Genomic DNA, 16,263 nt, shown 5'->3' on the forward strand with positions numbered 1-16,263 from the left:
TTCTTTCCGCGCATCCCCTCCGTCGTGCTGTAAATGTGTGTGGACATATGATTCCCCACTTCCAAAAAAAGCATGCATTATCATGATTAATTAAGAGTAACACAATAACGGCAAATATTGTGCTGATCAGAGGATAGATATCCATCTACAGTGAGCTGATCAAACACATGCCAGGTAGCCTTTGAGGAGGACAGATGCATGAGTATTCATCCCTTTTGCTCATGTCACACAGCTGTTCCAATTAAATGTCAGTGCATGTATTAGACCGTATTAGATCACATCCATATAAACAGCTGACCTAAAATCTTCAATGAAAATGATTTCAATCAGAATGACAAAAAAGTGTGCATGTATCCACAGCTAATTTGTCCCAGTGGCTACTCCTGGTATTGCGGCAAAAAAAGCATTTTCCCCATGGACCATTTTAAAAGAGATGTTATGAATGTTTAATCCATGGAGGTTTAATGTAAACTTTCCCAGAGCCTAGAAGTGCGTGACGTCATCCCAATGTGAAGTCTATGGGCCGAGAGGGAACGCACAGGCAGAACCAGCAAGAGAAGCACTAACGCACATGTGCAGTGGGCCACACAACACGGAAGTAAACCTAGAAGCCAGAAAACTTTTTTGGCTTATGTGCTGTCCGAGCAATTTTCATTCAAGTTACTGGGCACCCTCTTTAAAGTTCGGTATAGTATATCCATGTTCCCTCTAGACAGTATTTTTCCTTCATGTAATATCAACACCTGGCAGCTCCTGCACAACTCAGTGTTGTGTTCTTCTCACATTATACAAAAGAGGGGGGTCTAGCTAGCGTTGGCTGTCTCTCGTTCATGGGTCCAGTTGTGGTGATGGCAAATGACCAGACTGTCAAAACTCACAGCAACGGGTAGTCCTGTAACCTTAGCAATTTGTATGTTACTCTGTGATTTGAATAATGACACAAAGTAATGTACTGAGTGCTGAAATCGCAGAAGAGACTAAGCAGTGGCTAACAACCTTGACCACGCAGCTGGTTAAATGCCCGTGTGGTTGTTAAAATTTAAGTGATATTACAAACTATTTTTAGTGCCTGCCCACACAGACATTGCATCAATCATATTACCCACATTGTCAGTCGGAACGAAAAATTAATGCCCCCTGGAAGAGACTAATGTTGGGGTGCTGTCACTGCAGAAAAATAAATAAAACATACATAAATATAAATTCTAATTTCAGTCTTTAAATAACGACTCTCCCTCCCCCATACAGTACACACACAATCACAAGAAAACAGTCAGCTGTGCCATGAATATCTACATGTACACATACTGGAACAATTTTAGGTATAACTGTTTGTTCGGACAAACATTAGGCTCCTTTTTTTTTTCAGCTACACAATTCTGACTCGTCTGAAGTCAGCTTCATCACATTGTCCAATACGTACTGTAACAGTCATGATGGGAGTAGCTGGTGTTTGTAAACAGGAGTACAGGGTGAAAGTGAATAATAAATTAACTGGGAATCATACTTAATGTAAAAACGAAGGGAGAAAATAACAAGAGAACAAGGTAATAATGGATGTTTCAAAACCTCTTCAGACTCCTAACTTAAATTGGATTTTAACTCCACAGAGTGCAGGTTGTAGATGTTTATTTTCATTCAATTGTCAAGCGACGCTGATGACAAGTTAACAGCCCTGCCACAGAATGCAAATCATGTTGGCTTTCTCATTTTGCTGCCAGGTGGAGTTCTCAATATGTCGTTCAAGCGAGGCTTGCTTCCACTACAGAGCCTAAAAAATGTATAATTTAAAACTCTGAAATGGTTCCAATGTCAGGCACTGTTGTTAAGCCCGGCTTCAATGTCCGTCATCCTGACAAGCTACCAAATACCTATTTTTAATACTTCTGGCACTGCTACAAATGAAACATGCCATTTCTTTTTGAAATTGCCAGGATGAAGAGAAAATCGGATGCCATAATGAACCATGCATGGTTATTTGACTTATAGATGCTGTCATTAAGATGCACAAACTACATAAAAAAAATTAATTTATCATATATGAGAAAATTACACAGAAAAAGTGTAATCCTTAGCATCACAACAAGGAAGTACATGATAATGCATCTATTTGCATCAACAAAATCACATTACATGTAAAGGAAATAAACAAAAAGCCTCAGGAACAGAGCTTTAACTAGGTTTTCTTCATGAGAACCTCTTATTGCACAAGCACAAAACATAAAATAAGTCGTATAATATCGTTGCTTGGATTCTATAAGCTAGTACTTTACAGAAATTCTGACCACTCATATATGCTACCGGCAGCCACAGGTATAAATGGCTCCCATGATGACAGTTCTGTGCATTATAATCCCACTTACTGTCACGTAAATCTCATTTTACAAGAGAAGACATAGAAATTCAGCATCAAGTGCTAGGTGTAATTCTCTCTGAGAGGAGAGAAGAGGATGGCATTGCAAGTCTTGACAGCTCTAAGTGTTCTCTTAACATACACACTTGTGCCTTGACCACCTGCTACACCTCTCCTTCTACTGTAGAGAGACAAACTGATAATGGTGTCACTGTTGAGGATATTTTCAAAGAAGGAAATTCTCTGAGGCAGCAACTTGGTTATAGTCATTTTTTTTCTAACAGACAACAGATGCATTTGAACAAACAAGGAATTTATCAAAGTCTGGTGATCATGTCTTCTGATGCAGAACAGACATCAATTTTCTAAAGGGTAGAGCTTTGTGTGTTAGTGTTGGTTGCCATTTTAGATCAGTTGTAATCACATTTTTGTCTTCTTTAAATGAAAAGCAGAGAGAGAAACATCACTGGCAGCACTTATGTAAATGTGTATGCTTATGTGCAATAGTGCTATGCCTCTTTTTCAGCATGTGAGCTTAAAATTTTCAGTGCATATAATATTTAAAAGTTCAATCATAGAATCATCATACATGTGGGATTTGTGGGATTTTTATTCCTAAACACTTTCTTGACCACAGATACACTTTCTGTGCTTTAAGTGATACAAGTGGCCATTTATCAAGTGCTGTGTCTTTTTCAGGGAAAACATATTGCAAAAGTCCATGTTCTATATTGTTAAAACTACAGCTAAAGCTCTGAGCACTCTGAGTTTTATTGCAATATTTGTACATAGTACTCAAAATGGATAATGTGCGTTTTCCAGACTGAGCACTCTCCCTGTACAGTGGCTCAACATCTCAACTCAACAGAAAACACATTGATCAACACACTGCGTGTGCAATAAGCCAGAGGCAACCAACATCCCTCCCTCCCAGCTTGGACCACACAAAAGTACAGCAAGGCAGATTATATTTACACATACAGTATGTGTGGAGTGGCTGTCTTCAGCCATGAATCAGACTATAGCTCCATAGGATTGAAACAGGAATATAAATGGATACGTCCTATAAGAAATCCATGTAAATGTCTTAATGCGTCATACAAAACACCTTGCAGGGTTTGGTTTGACAGAGATGGAAAACAGCTGAGGGATCAAATATCTTTCACTAGGCATGGCCAGCTAATAATACCTAGTTCACAGGAGGATAGTTTGATACTGCATGCTGAGAAAGTGTATACATGAATGCCCACTTTCAAATTGCCCTGTAATTCTGTACATATAGGGGAGAGAGTATTTTCTATATATGAATGAAGGAAACAAAATTTTTATCCTTGCATTCAATAGAAGAAGCGGAAGAGGAAAAGAAAGAAATTACTGCACAAAGTGAGGGAAAAGGAAAGCACAAGTTGGGTACGACAAAGGTTGACAAAGAGTAGCAACATAAGAGAAAGAATAGTATGTTCAATTGATAAAAACTGGATTATTGCCTCAAGGCAACATGATGTCCCCATCTCTACAAGAGAGTTGAGATCTGTACATTCTGACACCTGCAGCTCCCTACATGCAGCCTCAGCATGTGAGGTCACCCTCATCCCCAGTCCTTGACAGAACAACCAGTTTTGCCGTAGACAACTTGGCTAATAGCAGCTTTTGTAGGGGCCACCATAATGAGGCATCCTGGTGAGGTAATAGCTTTGTATTGCTGGTGAAGTTAGTAAGTAAGTGTGTGGAGCCTCTGGGAGGAACATCAATGTCCGTGTCGCTGTGGGAGAGTGGGCTCAGCCATTACAGCATCATGTGGCCTTTTCTAATTGTCTCACAGCATTTTTCTTACCATTCATCGCCCCCTGGATAGGGAGAGGAGATAGAGTCGAGAAGAAGGGACTGTTGATTCTGCATTATATCTGTGAGAGATTCAGAATTCAAGGTGGGAGCTGTGAGCAATAACAAAAGCCACCACAAAAGGCTGAGGTATGGTGAAACTGAAAGGGAAAGGGGGGGCGTTCATAAAAGTAGATAAATAAAAGGGTGCTCTTGTAACAAAAAACAATCACACATGTGAGGGTCAGTGTATTCACACTTGTACTCCGGATTTTAATGAGAGACAGGTGTGTGGTACTGCTGTAGACAGTGCCTCTAATGTGATCACAGACCATCGCTCGGCTATCACAGAAAAAAGAGACGGAAGAGGAAAAAAAGAGCGGAAGGGGAGTTATGTTTCTTTTTTGCATTGAGAGCATGTGGGCTGACAGATACAAGTTAAAGGCAACTATCTATAGGAGAACTCTACGCATTTCCCTCTTCATTTGAACTCCTCATTTCTTGAATTTCCTTTTCTTCCATGATTAGTAGTGTCCTGTCAACGCCTGCCATATTTCTCTGACAAGTCATCATTAAGTGCAGAGAGAAATCTGTTTTAAATTGAACACTGAGAGTGCTCTAAGACTGTTTGTGCAGTACTGTCAAGCTTTTTAATTAAGGTGGCTTTAACAAACATGTTTTCCTGCAGAACAAAACAATACAGGTCCTTTCAGAGTCTCTAACTGTGAACCGTTGATAATGGCTGTACCGTATTGCCAGCAATTTACATTGGACAGCCTTGACATCAAAGAAAAACAGGCATAATATAATCTCTTCCTGTAGGCTATGTACTGCACATTTCATATATATGGGTGTATGTACATACAATCGTAGCCATGTAATGCCGGTACAGTGAAACAACTGTGGTGGAAAAAGACCTTTTACTTAATTAAAAGGAGCACTACCACAGTGTAGAAATACTCTGTTACAAGTAAAAGTACTGCATGCAAAACCTTACTTGAGTAAAAGTACATAAGTATTTGCATCAAAATATACTTCAAGTACGAAAAGTAAAAGTATTCATTATGCATAAAAGGGCCATTTCAGAATAATAATACATCACTGGATTATAATTAGTGATGCATTAATGTTGCGTCACTATTAGTATTACTAATGTTGCAGCTGGCGAAGGTGCAGCTAATTTCAGCTACTTTATATACTGTGGGTAAGCTTGATCCATAATAATACACCATAATTTATTAGTTGAGTTGTTGTCAAATAAATGTAGTGGATTAAAAAGTATATAATATTGGCTTTCAAAATGTAGAGGTATAGCAGCATAAAATGGAAATACTCAAGTAAAGTACAGTACTTGAGTAAATCTACTTACTAAGATTCCACCACTGTGAAACATGCAATCTTACAGATACAAGTGTGTTTTTCAGAATAAATCTAATACTCTGAATATAGCTGCAGAGCCATGAAACAGATACCATTACTAATACTATTATCTTCCTGGTTGATTACTATTCATATTCCTATATCAACATAAACCAGCCTTCATAGTGTTTAAAAGAACCAAAACCATATCCACCCAATTCAATTATTTTTTTAATAAATTCCATACTAACTGTAACTTCAGAGTAAATACTATTTTTATGTTAAAGCTGAATCACAAACAATAATGATTTAAAGTTTTATATTACAAGATACATTTTATTATAAGAATAAGAAAAAGTAGGCTAAAAGAAGCCATGCCACTCTTACTGAAATGTCGAATTGAGGAGAATGGCAGGGGTGGGCACTTTGGGTGGGTAATAATTTTGTAGATCTTGGTCTTTGATAAAATGTGAATTTTCAGCCTCATTTCCATAACTACTATGTAAACATCCCTAAAAATGATCACAGTGAATTACATGATATCCCATTCTAGGCATAATTTACCTTTTGCATACAGGTCCTCAGATCCTCTGATAATGCTTCACTGGTTGGTCCTAATTCCAGGCTGAGGACTAAAGTTCATGCCCTTGAATATCCCAGGAGATGTGTTTGGAAAAACAATTCTTAAAACCCATTTTTACAGTGTAGCTATTAAGTAATCTTTTCTCATGTATTTTTGGTATTGTTTGTAAATTATGTCTAATTATTTTAACCTGTTATCTCTACTTCTTTCCTCTTATTGAATCACAAATATATTGTTTTATCTCCTGCCCTGTAGTCTTCTTCTTTTTGGTGTCTCTGTCCACTACAGACAGCCAAGGCTGGATTACCAGAGGGGCAAAGCAGGCCACTGCCCAGGGGCCCCAGACCCCTATGGGGCCCAAGGGCCGCAGATCATAGTGTGTCAACTGGTTTTGGGTAATTTAATTACTTGCACATTTGTTATGGATTTTTTACCACTAATATCAACTAAGCCAGACCCTGCAGTATTAGCTTGTTATCTGACCCTGTCATGTAGAGGAGTCCTGTGCTCACATGATACGTATTCCTAGATAAAGTGGTTATAACTGAAATTACCAACAACAGCAAATGTTTGACAATTTTTCCAAACAGGTTAATACAACCATGAGGTTAGAAAACTTCACGGTGTCTCTGTGATACTGAAAAACCTCTATCTCTCATGCACGCACGCACACGCACACACACACACACACACACACACACACACACACACACACATACATTGATACATAAATTGGAATGCAAATAATAAATCAGTCACAAGTGCAAACACAAGTTCTATTATAACACAGAGAGTTCTATGACGTTATAGTGCACCAGTGTTCCGTCCTGCAGACTGACACAGAAGTTCAGTATAGACAGACAGGTAAGTAAATGCATTATACAGAAGCTTAAACACTAAACTGGTTTATAGTTTATTGATTAATTTGCACAATTTAAAAACATATAAACAGGTGATGAAGTTTTTAGTGAAGGAAATTCTGAGAAGCAGCAGCAGTGAGTGAGTTTCAGTGTGAGCTGGAGGACAGGTAGTTTCTGGTCATCTGTCCGACTTTACACAAACAAGATGAAAACTTTACTGCCATGACATCTGAACAAACAGTGTACCAGATAATTTGTGTTGATGTATGCATATTTAATATAAAAGAACATGAGTAAAGCTGACTGACATGTATTATCACACCGTGATTTATAATTCATCTGCTAATTTAGAGAATTTTACCCCTAAAATGTGTCTTTTTTTGAAGGAAAGTTTTTTAATATATACAGCTTCTTAAATTTACATAGCAAATTTCATTGCAAGTAAACTCAATGCACTTATGTAAACACATGCATGCAAATATTAAAATGCATGCAGCCACAAGCACATGTGAAATTTATGTTTTCATGTGTCAAAAAATCTAATATGCTTATAGGTAAATTGATCACATGTGAAATGTGACATGTGCTGTTTAATGTGATATGTGACAATGTGATAAATCTCTTGTCCATATTTGAATTTATCACATTTGAAATGTGCTGTGTGATATGAGAATTCACATGTTCTTTTTTAAGGGATAACACATAGATAACACTAGAAGAATAAAAATTAAAATAAAATAGGAAAAATCAGAAAGAAATACAAGGAGGAAAACCATAAAAACTGATCTTGATAAAGAATCTATAAGCAAAATTTTAGAGCCATGAATTAGAACATACATACAAAAACACAAATATTGACACAAATCACTATGACAAATTATCATATGCGTTGTTGCATATGCAGTATTAACACATGGACACACTATAAAAACATGGTTATTACTAGCCATATACAGGTATATACATACATACTATATATAAATACTATATACAGGTATATATATATGTTGATGAACTGTGGAGTCAGAAAAAGTACAAATAAGGATATGTATCATACTATAAAAATATTATATTATTATTATATTAAGATCTTTGATTTAGACTAAATGGTTCCATAATTCAAATTTAACAATTATTTCCTTCCCGCTGTTGTACAGTGATATCTACACTTCACTAAACACTTTTCAGTTCTAAATACAAGAATGGTACTTCTACTTCTGTTTAAGTAAAGGGTTTCAACTCCTCTTCTAGCTTCAGTTTTACAATATTTGTGTTTCTTCACTAGATTTCTGAATTAAGTAACATGGACAAAGAAGCAGAGAACATGGACGAAATCTCCAGCTCTCCTGCGTTAAACTCAGAGACGGCTGAGATTACCAATATCCCTGTGTCAGAAATCATCGATCAGACTATTGTGGATCTTGATGAGCTGATGCATTGTGATGACATTTTAGACAATGACGAAGTCACTTGCCCTTGCTCCTATTTAACCATCAGTGAGGAGAGCATATTGACATACTCCTCTCGGTGTTCCTCAACTGACTCAGACATCTCAGAGATGATCACATCATTTGATCAGAATATCGATGAGGAGATTAAAAAAATGTCAAAAGCTTCTTGAATCCCTAGAACCTGGAGTCAGAGGCAGATGATTTTGGAGAAAAAGAGAAAGTCCGGACCACCGAGACAGGATCAACCTCCAGACTTTCCATCAGGTCAGAGGAGAGCGTGAGACCTGCCTCCTGTGCCTCTTCTTCCTCCACCAACACAGCCATCACTAAGGCAGGCAAAATGCTTGTCTCCCACGTGATTGATGAGGCTGTCAAGACATTGCAGTCCACTGAGGCTGTAAGGACAATGCAGTCCACCGAGGTTCTCAAGACACTGGAGACCACCGAGGCTGTCAAGACACTGCAGTCCACTGAGACTGTCAAGACACCGGAGGCCACTAAGCCTGTCAAGACCATTAAGGACAGGGATGCTCCTCCCCAGTCAGACCGGAGTTCTAGCCCTCTAGGGTTGGCTGAGGGGGAACAGGATGTCACACCAGAGGAGGCTGGGAACGTTGTGCCATCTCCACCCTCCACCAGCTCCTTTCCACCAGCTGATCAGGTGAATGCAATCCCCCAGTCACAGAGCCAACCACTGGCCAAAACTGTGAATGATTTCCAGGAAGAGGCGAGAAGTTCCCAGAGTTGTCAGACTCTCATGATGAAGTTCTGAAGGCTTTTATTCCATGTCCCTCAGAAGATGATAGAAATCTTGCAGTCTCACAGGAGGACAAAGAAGCAGCAGCAGACTGGCAACTTGTCCTGAATTCTTCCATCACTGCCTTAATAAGGAGATTTTTCCAGAGTCTCAGTAAAGAGTAAGTTATCTATTTCCCCATGGAAACTCCTGTGGATGCTTAAATACATTTACAACATTTGTGTGTATTATTTAGCTTTCTTTTCTTGTTCTTTCTTTTTTAGGCAATGGAGGGAAGCAAGCGAAGGTGTTTACAATTGGGATGTGAAGGAGCAGCTGACTGACATGTGCACAGATGTTTTGAGGTTCATCTTGGAGTCAGTTGCTAAGAACATCTTACAGGCCATCCATCAGGATCAAGGTTCCATATCTGGCACCTTGACCCTGAGGAGTCCCTTGTACTCAGCACCTCTCATTGAGTACTTAGGTATCACTGAGAACAACATGCAGAGAAGTTTGGAAAGTTCCTTCATACAGGCTCTCTGTGATGTTGTTGGTGCGGACACCCCTGGAAGGATTTCACCCAAATTCACAGAGGCCATAGTAGGAGAGGTCATTAATGAGGTCAACTCTGTCCTATCAGTGGCCATACAAGCCTCTGTGGATGGAGGTTCCTCCAGCATCACTGCTGCTGCCAGCCGCCTGGTGTCAAAGGACAGAGCAGCCAAGAAGACTTTGGAGGGAGCTATCACAACCATGAAATCCTTCCTCACAGGACGAGGCACTGCAATTAGGAGGAGGATTCAGACAGACAAAGGTTTAAATCATGAAAGTAAAGAGGAGACACCGGCGGATGGATGTAAAGGCAAGAGGAAGAAGTCGCAGTGGAAGAGGTGTTTCAGTGGATGGCGGAGGAAAAAGATTCAGGCAGCTCCACTCAAACATTTGGATGAGGCCTTCAGGTCAGCCAGGGCTGACTTGACATCTAGGAGCACCAAAGAGAGCAAACAGGGCTCTCATTGTTCTCAAGAGACACCCTCCACCACCCCCTCCAATGCTGCTGTGGGAGCAGACGTTGGGACCCCTCACCTAGAGTTGGTGGACTACCTGGAGGACGAAGATGAGACACCAGAAGACATCAGAAATGTTGTTTCATCTCTGTCTTCTACCAGCTCGATTCCACCAGAACAGCAGGTCACTTGGTCCAAATTCCTTGAGGACCCACCCATGGCTGAAGCTACGAATGATGGTTTCCAAGAAGAGATGAACAATTCTTTAAGTCATCAATCCACTGACTCTGGTGACGAGGATGAAGAAACCTTCATCCAGAGCTCTGTGGACCAGTCTCAGCCTGAGTGTCTTAGTAATAACCAAGCTGATGTTGCAGAGACCAAGACAAAGAAGAGCAACCGTATCTTGCGCTTCTTCCACAATATCTTCTCAAAGGTAAGGATGCATTTACATGGAATTCTATTTAAAGTACACAAGAATAGATTGGACCACATATGACCAGATACAATGTCAGATTTTCTATTAGGTGGAACAGACCAGCAGAGACACTATGAAGGATTCATAATGAACTGTCTCAGTTATAAGTCAAAGGCAGCTGGACTTGTTTCTTCTTAAAGATATTTTATCCCTCATCCAAGAGGTTTCATCAGGTTTGAACTTCTCTGCTGCTTCCTTTAATTCCTTTCCTTCCCTTCATTCTCTAACTAATCTGAAAGCATTTCCAATTTTGTGCTTCTTCGTCCATTTGTTTGTGACTCGAAGACGTCCCCTGATTATGTTTTTATTAAACTGTAGATGTTTATTTGTCTTTCTGTGCTGATATTTTTTATTACTTCCCCAAAAAGAATGAGAAGAAGAAGGAGGAGGAGGAGAAGAAGAAGAGGGCTTCAGCAGAGAATCAGAGCATCCTCCTTTTTGGTTGTGACTGTTGCGGCTTGACAAGTAAAAATCAGGACCAGCTTCAGCAGCTGGCTTGATAATAACATCTTCCCATCCCTCGTTCTCCTACAAGTTCTGAAAGTATTAAATTCCCCCCCAATAATGTATTGATGATGTTGACCAATCAACATTAATTTCCAGCGCAACGGTGAACCATGAATGCATTTAACGAGAAGGCACTGACGTTCCAAATCTGGGTTCAAAGGAGAGAGAATAAAAACTTGTTTGGACTAGTGTCGATGACACAAATAGATGATACACATATTAAATAGTCTTTATTGCAGTTTTTCATTAGCATGCAGTGCACTCGGCAAGCTTTCATGAATTTTTCATTCACTAGGAGATGTAATGAAGTCTTTCTTGTAATTTGGCCCATCAATAATTAGGAGACCTCACTGAATAGTCTCTGGAAATGGTGGCTGTAAGAAATCCTATACCATTAATATTGCATTGAACTCTTTCAGGCTTATTAGCAAGGCTAGGTCCTTAATGAGCCAATAGTCCTTAGTATTGTCAATATTTTATCCTTATGTACCTTCGTCGATTGAGATGGGATTGAGATGGGACTTCAAGCGTTAAGGTTAATGACCCTGAACATGAGAGTCAAGAAGCAAATGTAAAGCTGTTTTTCAGCCATAAGAATAACTGAGTTAAAGACACAAATGTTTAAAAGATGATCTCTATTGAAGTTTGTAACTGGGTCACTCTAACTGTGAAATACCTGTCAAACTTTCATTTCACCTTTGCTGCAGTATGTAGTATTTCTTTTTTGTTGAGGAGATATAAGAGCTGAAATGTTATCATCTGATGGGGCACCATGCAGTTTTTGAAAATAAACTACTGTTTTAAGTGCAAGGCAACTTCATTTCTCTTTCACTTTCATTTGAATCTGGTCAAGATCCACATAGGTACCTGTTCTCTGTGACACAGAAAAGAAGTTCCCTGTTGCATTCTAATCAAAACACTCCTAGTAATTACTCACTGAGGAGAGTCCAGGTACTGGCAACAGAGTCAGGGGTATTCATACGCTCTTTAATGGCACCACTTGTTTATAAGCCTGAGTCCACCTACACACACCACTAATGGGCTGCACGTAGCCCAGTCATGAATATGCATTCTCACCTTGGCTGATAGTTTCAAAAACCAGACCACAGAATGAAAAGGAACAACAAATAGTGTCTCTTTGTAATTGGCTGTCAGCAAAGGTAATATGCAAATTTCTAGCCTTTCTACCCATGGTATTGTATTGAATGGAGAGTTGCTTTTTGATATGTGTGAATAGCCCTTGATCAGACGGCAGTCACTTGGATTAGACTGGCGGACTTACAAAACTGCTTTATAGCTTCTATATGTTTTTTTGTTGTCAGTTCTCCAAAACAAAAGTTTTGTTTCCTGTACCAATGGTCTGCATGATAATGCCTTTTCTGTCCAAAGTCATAACTGAAATGTATTGCTACTATAAAAAAAAGGAAATTAAAAGATGCTGAGTTTAAAAGAAAGCATATTAAAATGTGTGGTATCAGAAACAATTAAGGTGCTGGGTGACACAAAAAGCAACCACAGATTTGAATAACCATGACCATTAATCGTACATCAAAACCACCCAGAAAGAAACTTTTTTCATTGTTAAGTCAAGGCTCTGTCAGCATACAATGATGGAAAACAATAAAGATGTTATCCTCTACACAGTACCCTGACAGCTATTGAGCTGTCATTATACGATCATGAAGTCATTTCCATGCCTAACTTGAAAGCATATTATTATGATTAAAAACAACAGAGAAATGTCAATCAATGTCATGCCATTATTGCCTCATATTCTGTCTCTGGAGATACCCACATGCTCCAGTTTAATTTTTCTGTCCATTTTCTATTACGATCCTATTACCATCACAGTGGGGGGCACTTTATTTCATGCAATCCCGAAAATCTGGGCAAAGTGTTTTCTTAAACTTATACTCTTGGAATTCCTAGAGACGAGAATGATGTGTGAAGTGAAGGCATGATGCTTGTTAAGGTGCAAGAAAGACATTTGATGTATGCGGCCCACTACATTCATCCTCAGATAGTACAGTACCATGACTGGTCTAATATTGGACTAAATCATAGACCAAAATATTGTGTTATATTTACATAGGAACATTATCTTTTTTGCCCATCTAGAGATCATCAACAAAACAGCACCCCTGTGGCTAAAATTCCTGAAAACTTGGTTTAAACATGTGTATTTCTCTATAACATTGAATTTCCATGAACAAAGAAGCAACAATTGAAGCTAAATTTAGGAAAAACATCCTAAAATAGATATATATATATTCTGAAACTAATAATCCAATTTTAAATATCTTTCTCCTACAGTACTTTGAGAGAAAATTCAAGGCCCAATGTGAGCACTGAAACCTTGCTGACTACATGGGCTTTACTGCATGACAGTGTAGAAGACCTTGACTCAGACTCCAGAGTGGTTAAAGCTGCCCAGGGTGCATTCCTTATCTGCATATTCGTGGCTCTGCATTTCTCCTGCTTTTCTACATAAAAGCATGGGAGCTGGCTAATCAGGCTTCCCGGGTCAAAGGTTACAGAGCTGGAGGAGAGCAGGATCCTCCTGGGAAGGGCATGTCCAGATGTGGCTTTCCATTCCTTCACACCTCCTCTATTTTCCACCATACCTGCTAGTCGTGCAGAACAGTACGTGGACAGCTGCACATTAGACCGATGAGACTGTTCACAGATACATGAATTCTGTATGTTTCTCCAATATGAGGTGTTGAAGCTATTTGTGGGGTATATGTTACATTCACACACCACTACTTCAACAATTGCTTCTGACAAAGGATTTGTCATGACTGTTATTATTATTGTCAGCCTTAAGATTTAGAGCTGACAAAGACTGCTCCATTCTATATCTCTGCAGTTGCAGTTAATTCATGCTATTGTGTGGAATGAAATGGGGGGAGAACCCTGTTTAAAGACGGTTGTATTCTACAAAACACATCATCAATTACTAAACTCTGTCTCTTTGATTTATAAGTGGCCCATGAGCAATATCCCTACACATGGGCAGCCTCTTCATCATCTTCAATTACAGAGAGAGGACATCTGTATCTGCAAACACATGCAGAGTTTGCCTGCTTTAAAACCTTACCAGCAAAAAGCTGAGTATTTGGGATATATGCAAACAAATATTGATACATATGGTTTGTGTGTGCAATCCGAAAGATGTAGCATTGCTGACATAAGTATCACCAGGCAGAATGAGACCAAAAATCATGATTTGAGCTGTTTTGTGTCTCATTGCAGAAGCATGGCTGGCATGGGGTGAGAGCTGAAGAAAGCTTAAGGCCAAGGCCACAGCATACTGCTCAGAATGAAATATATTCCCAATCCCGACTAACTGCATTATCAAATTTCCGTCTATAGCAGTAAGAGGTAATAAAGTGAGCAAATGCGAATGTAAATGCTCCGGTACATGATGCATAATTGCCCTATTAATTGCTTGTTTGCTGCAGAACTGTTGCTGGGCTTTGGTACAGTATCTCAGAGCTTGTCCCGGCGGGGTGATACTCCCCTCTTCTCCCAGCCTTCCTTGCTCTTCTGTCCTCTATCTTCCTTCCTGTAGCCTGTGTTTATGTACTGAGGCAGAGAGCAGCAGTCTCATCACCATCATTTGGATGAGAGATGGAGTCATCATCAGCCAAGTCCCATCGCTGTGGCCCCACCACAATTGGAAGGAGGGGGTGCTGTGTTACCATGACGACCACATCAAATTGGTCAAAGTGAGACAAGTCAAGCCAAAAACTTTTAGTTTTTTTTATTGCATTTTCCCCCTCTATGACCGTTCTGATAGTGGGGGTGGAAAGGGGGGGGTGGCGGGTGAGGAGGATGAATAAAATTGTAATGAGGCAGCTGTGAGGGACACCAATCTGCAGGGAAAGCTACTTTATGCAGAAATCCAATTTAAGAGATTGGCTTAGCGACTGAGTCATTGAAGGTAAATCCAATGGTAATTATAGGTAAATCAAAGGTGAAAGCATGCAAAACACTCCCATACCCAACTCTCTCTCTTTCCCCCTCTCTCATTCACTCTCTCTCCATCCCCCCACTATACTCATTACCGCATAACACTATGTTGCTTACCAAACAGGGACAGGGGCAGGGTGCATTGCATGAAATATAAGCATAAGAGGCTGTTCTCATTCACTTTTTGTAGTTATACCTACGAAAAGTAATGCAATATAATTCGTATATAACCCACGTAGGCAGTTAGATTTATCATTAGGTGGCGACCTCTAGTGGCCCCAGTAATTTTGACGGGATGTAAGGAGGAAGTCAGATGAGGAAGTATAAAGAGCGTCAAACACAGGACTTTCACCTGGGAGATTGGGGTTCGTGTCCCGTGTGAAACCAAAAGTCAATGTTTTTATGCTTACTTATTTTAAGTTACGTTACCTACGTAAGTTAAGCCACGTGATTTACTTCACGTGACTTATGTGTTTACATTGCATGACTTACTGTGAGTTACTAACGTAACTTACTTATTTTAACCGTAACTGTGATCTTTTCCTAAACCTAACCAAGTAGTTTTGGTGCCTAAACCTAACCAAACTACGACTGTTTCACAACGTTAACCACAGGTTTATTGTTACCATGACGATAAAGGTCAAGTACACCTGTTGCTGGTTGCTGGACATTGGTAGGATTATGCATGAAAAATGGTGCATTACTTTTCGTAAAATATATCTACAAACCATTGTATGAGGATACATTGAGCATAAACGTGGATTTTAGCCTTCATTGCTTAAAGGGACTTGACACTCATGCACACCCTTCATTTTGCATCATGATTAAGAAAGTTCAATAATTAAACAATATCCTCTCATTTCAATGCCATTGGACAATTTAAACAGTGTCTTAATACCTTTGTCCCTGCTAATCCAATTCATCCATTTGTAAAGGTAATAAAACTAGTAGGGACATGTTTGTCTTTCGATTTTGTTGGCATCTGACCTATGAAAACAGCCCTGCCTTTTTTAATCACCTCCATACTATATCATTAACTACAGCTAAAGCAGGGATAAGGATGATAACAGAAGTGTGCCAACTCTCACACATCCTGCTAGGTAAGCGCCAACTTCCCAATGGGAGACGAT

The 16,263-nt window shown here is 39.5% G+C and overlaps 1 protein-coding gene across 3 annotated transcripts; it reads left to right on the forward strand.

The window, feature by feature from the left end:
• The first annotated feature begins 5,933 nt into the window (after positions 1–5,933).
• Positions 5,934–11,770, forward strand: LOC122886603. Of its 3 annotated transcripts, XR_006380391.1 has the most exons (5): positions 6,941–6,980; positions 8,262–9,344; positions 9,448–10,609; positions 10,701–10,824; positions 11,020–11,159. XR_006380391.1 is itself a non-coding variant. In XM_044218993.1 (4 exons), the coding sequence occupies exons 3-4, from the start codon at positions 9,509–9,511 to the stop codon at positions 11,149–11,151; spliced, it is 1,233 nt and encodes a 410-aa protein (XP_044074928.1). In that variant the 5' UTR covers positions 5,934–6,511; positions 8,262–9,344; positions 9,448–9,508; the 3' UTR covers positions 11,152–11,770. The 3 variants fall into 3 exon arrangements, 2 of the variants coding, with proteins under 2 accessions (XP_044074928.1, XP_044074927.1); XM_044218993.1 differs by lacking the exons at positions 6,941–6,980; positions 10,701–10,824 and adding an exon at positions 5,934–6,511 and having other exon boundaries at positions 11,020–11,770; XM_044218992.1 differs by lacking the exon at positions 10,701–10,824 and having other exon boundaries at positions 11,020–11,770.
• Positions 11,771–16,263: the final 4,493 nt, after the last annotated feature.

The sequence above is a fragment of the Siniperca chuatsi genome, linkage group LG13 (assembly GCF_020085105.1).
Source record: "Siniperca chuatsi isolate FFG_IHB_CAS linkage group LG13, ASM2008510v1, whole genome shotgun sequence".
Taxonomy (NCBI): Eukaryota; Metazoa; Chordata; class Actinopteri; order Centrarchiformes; family Sinipercidae; genus Siniperca; species Siniperca chuatsi.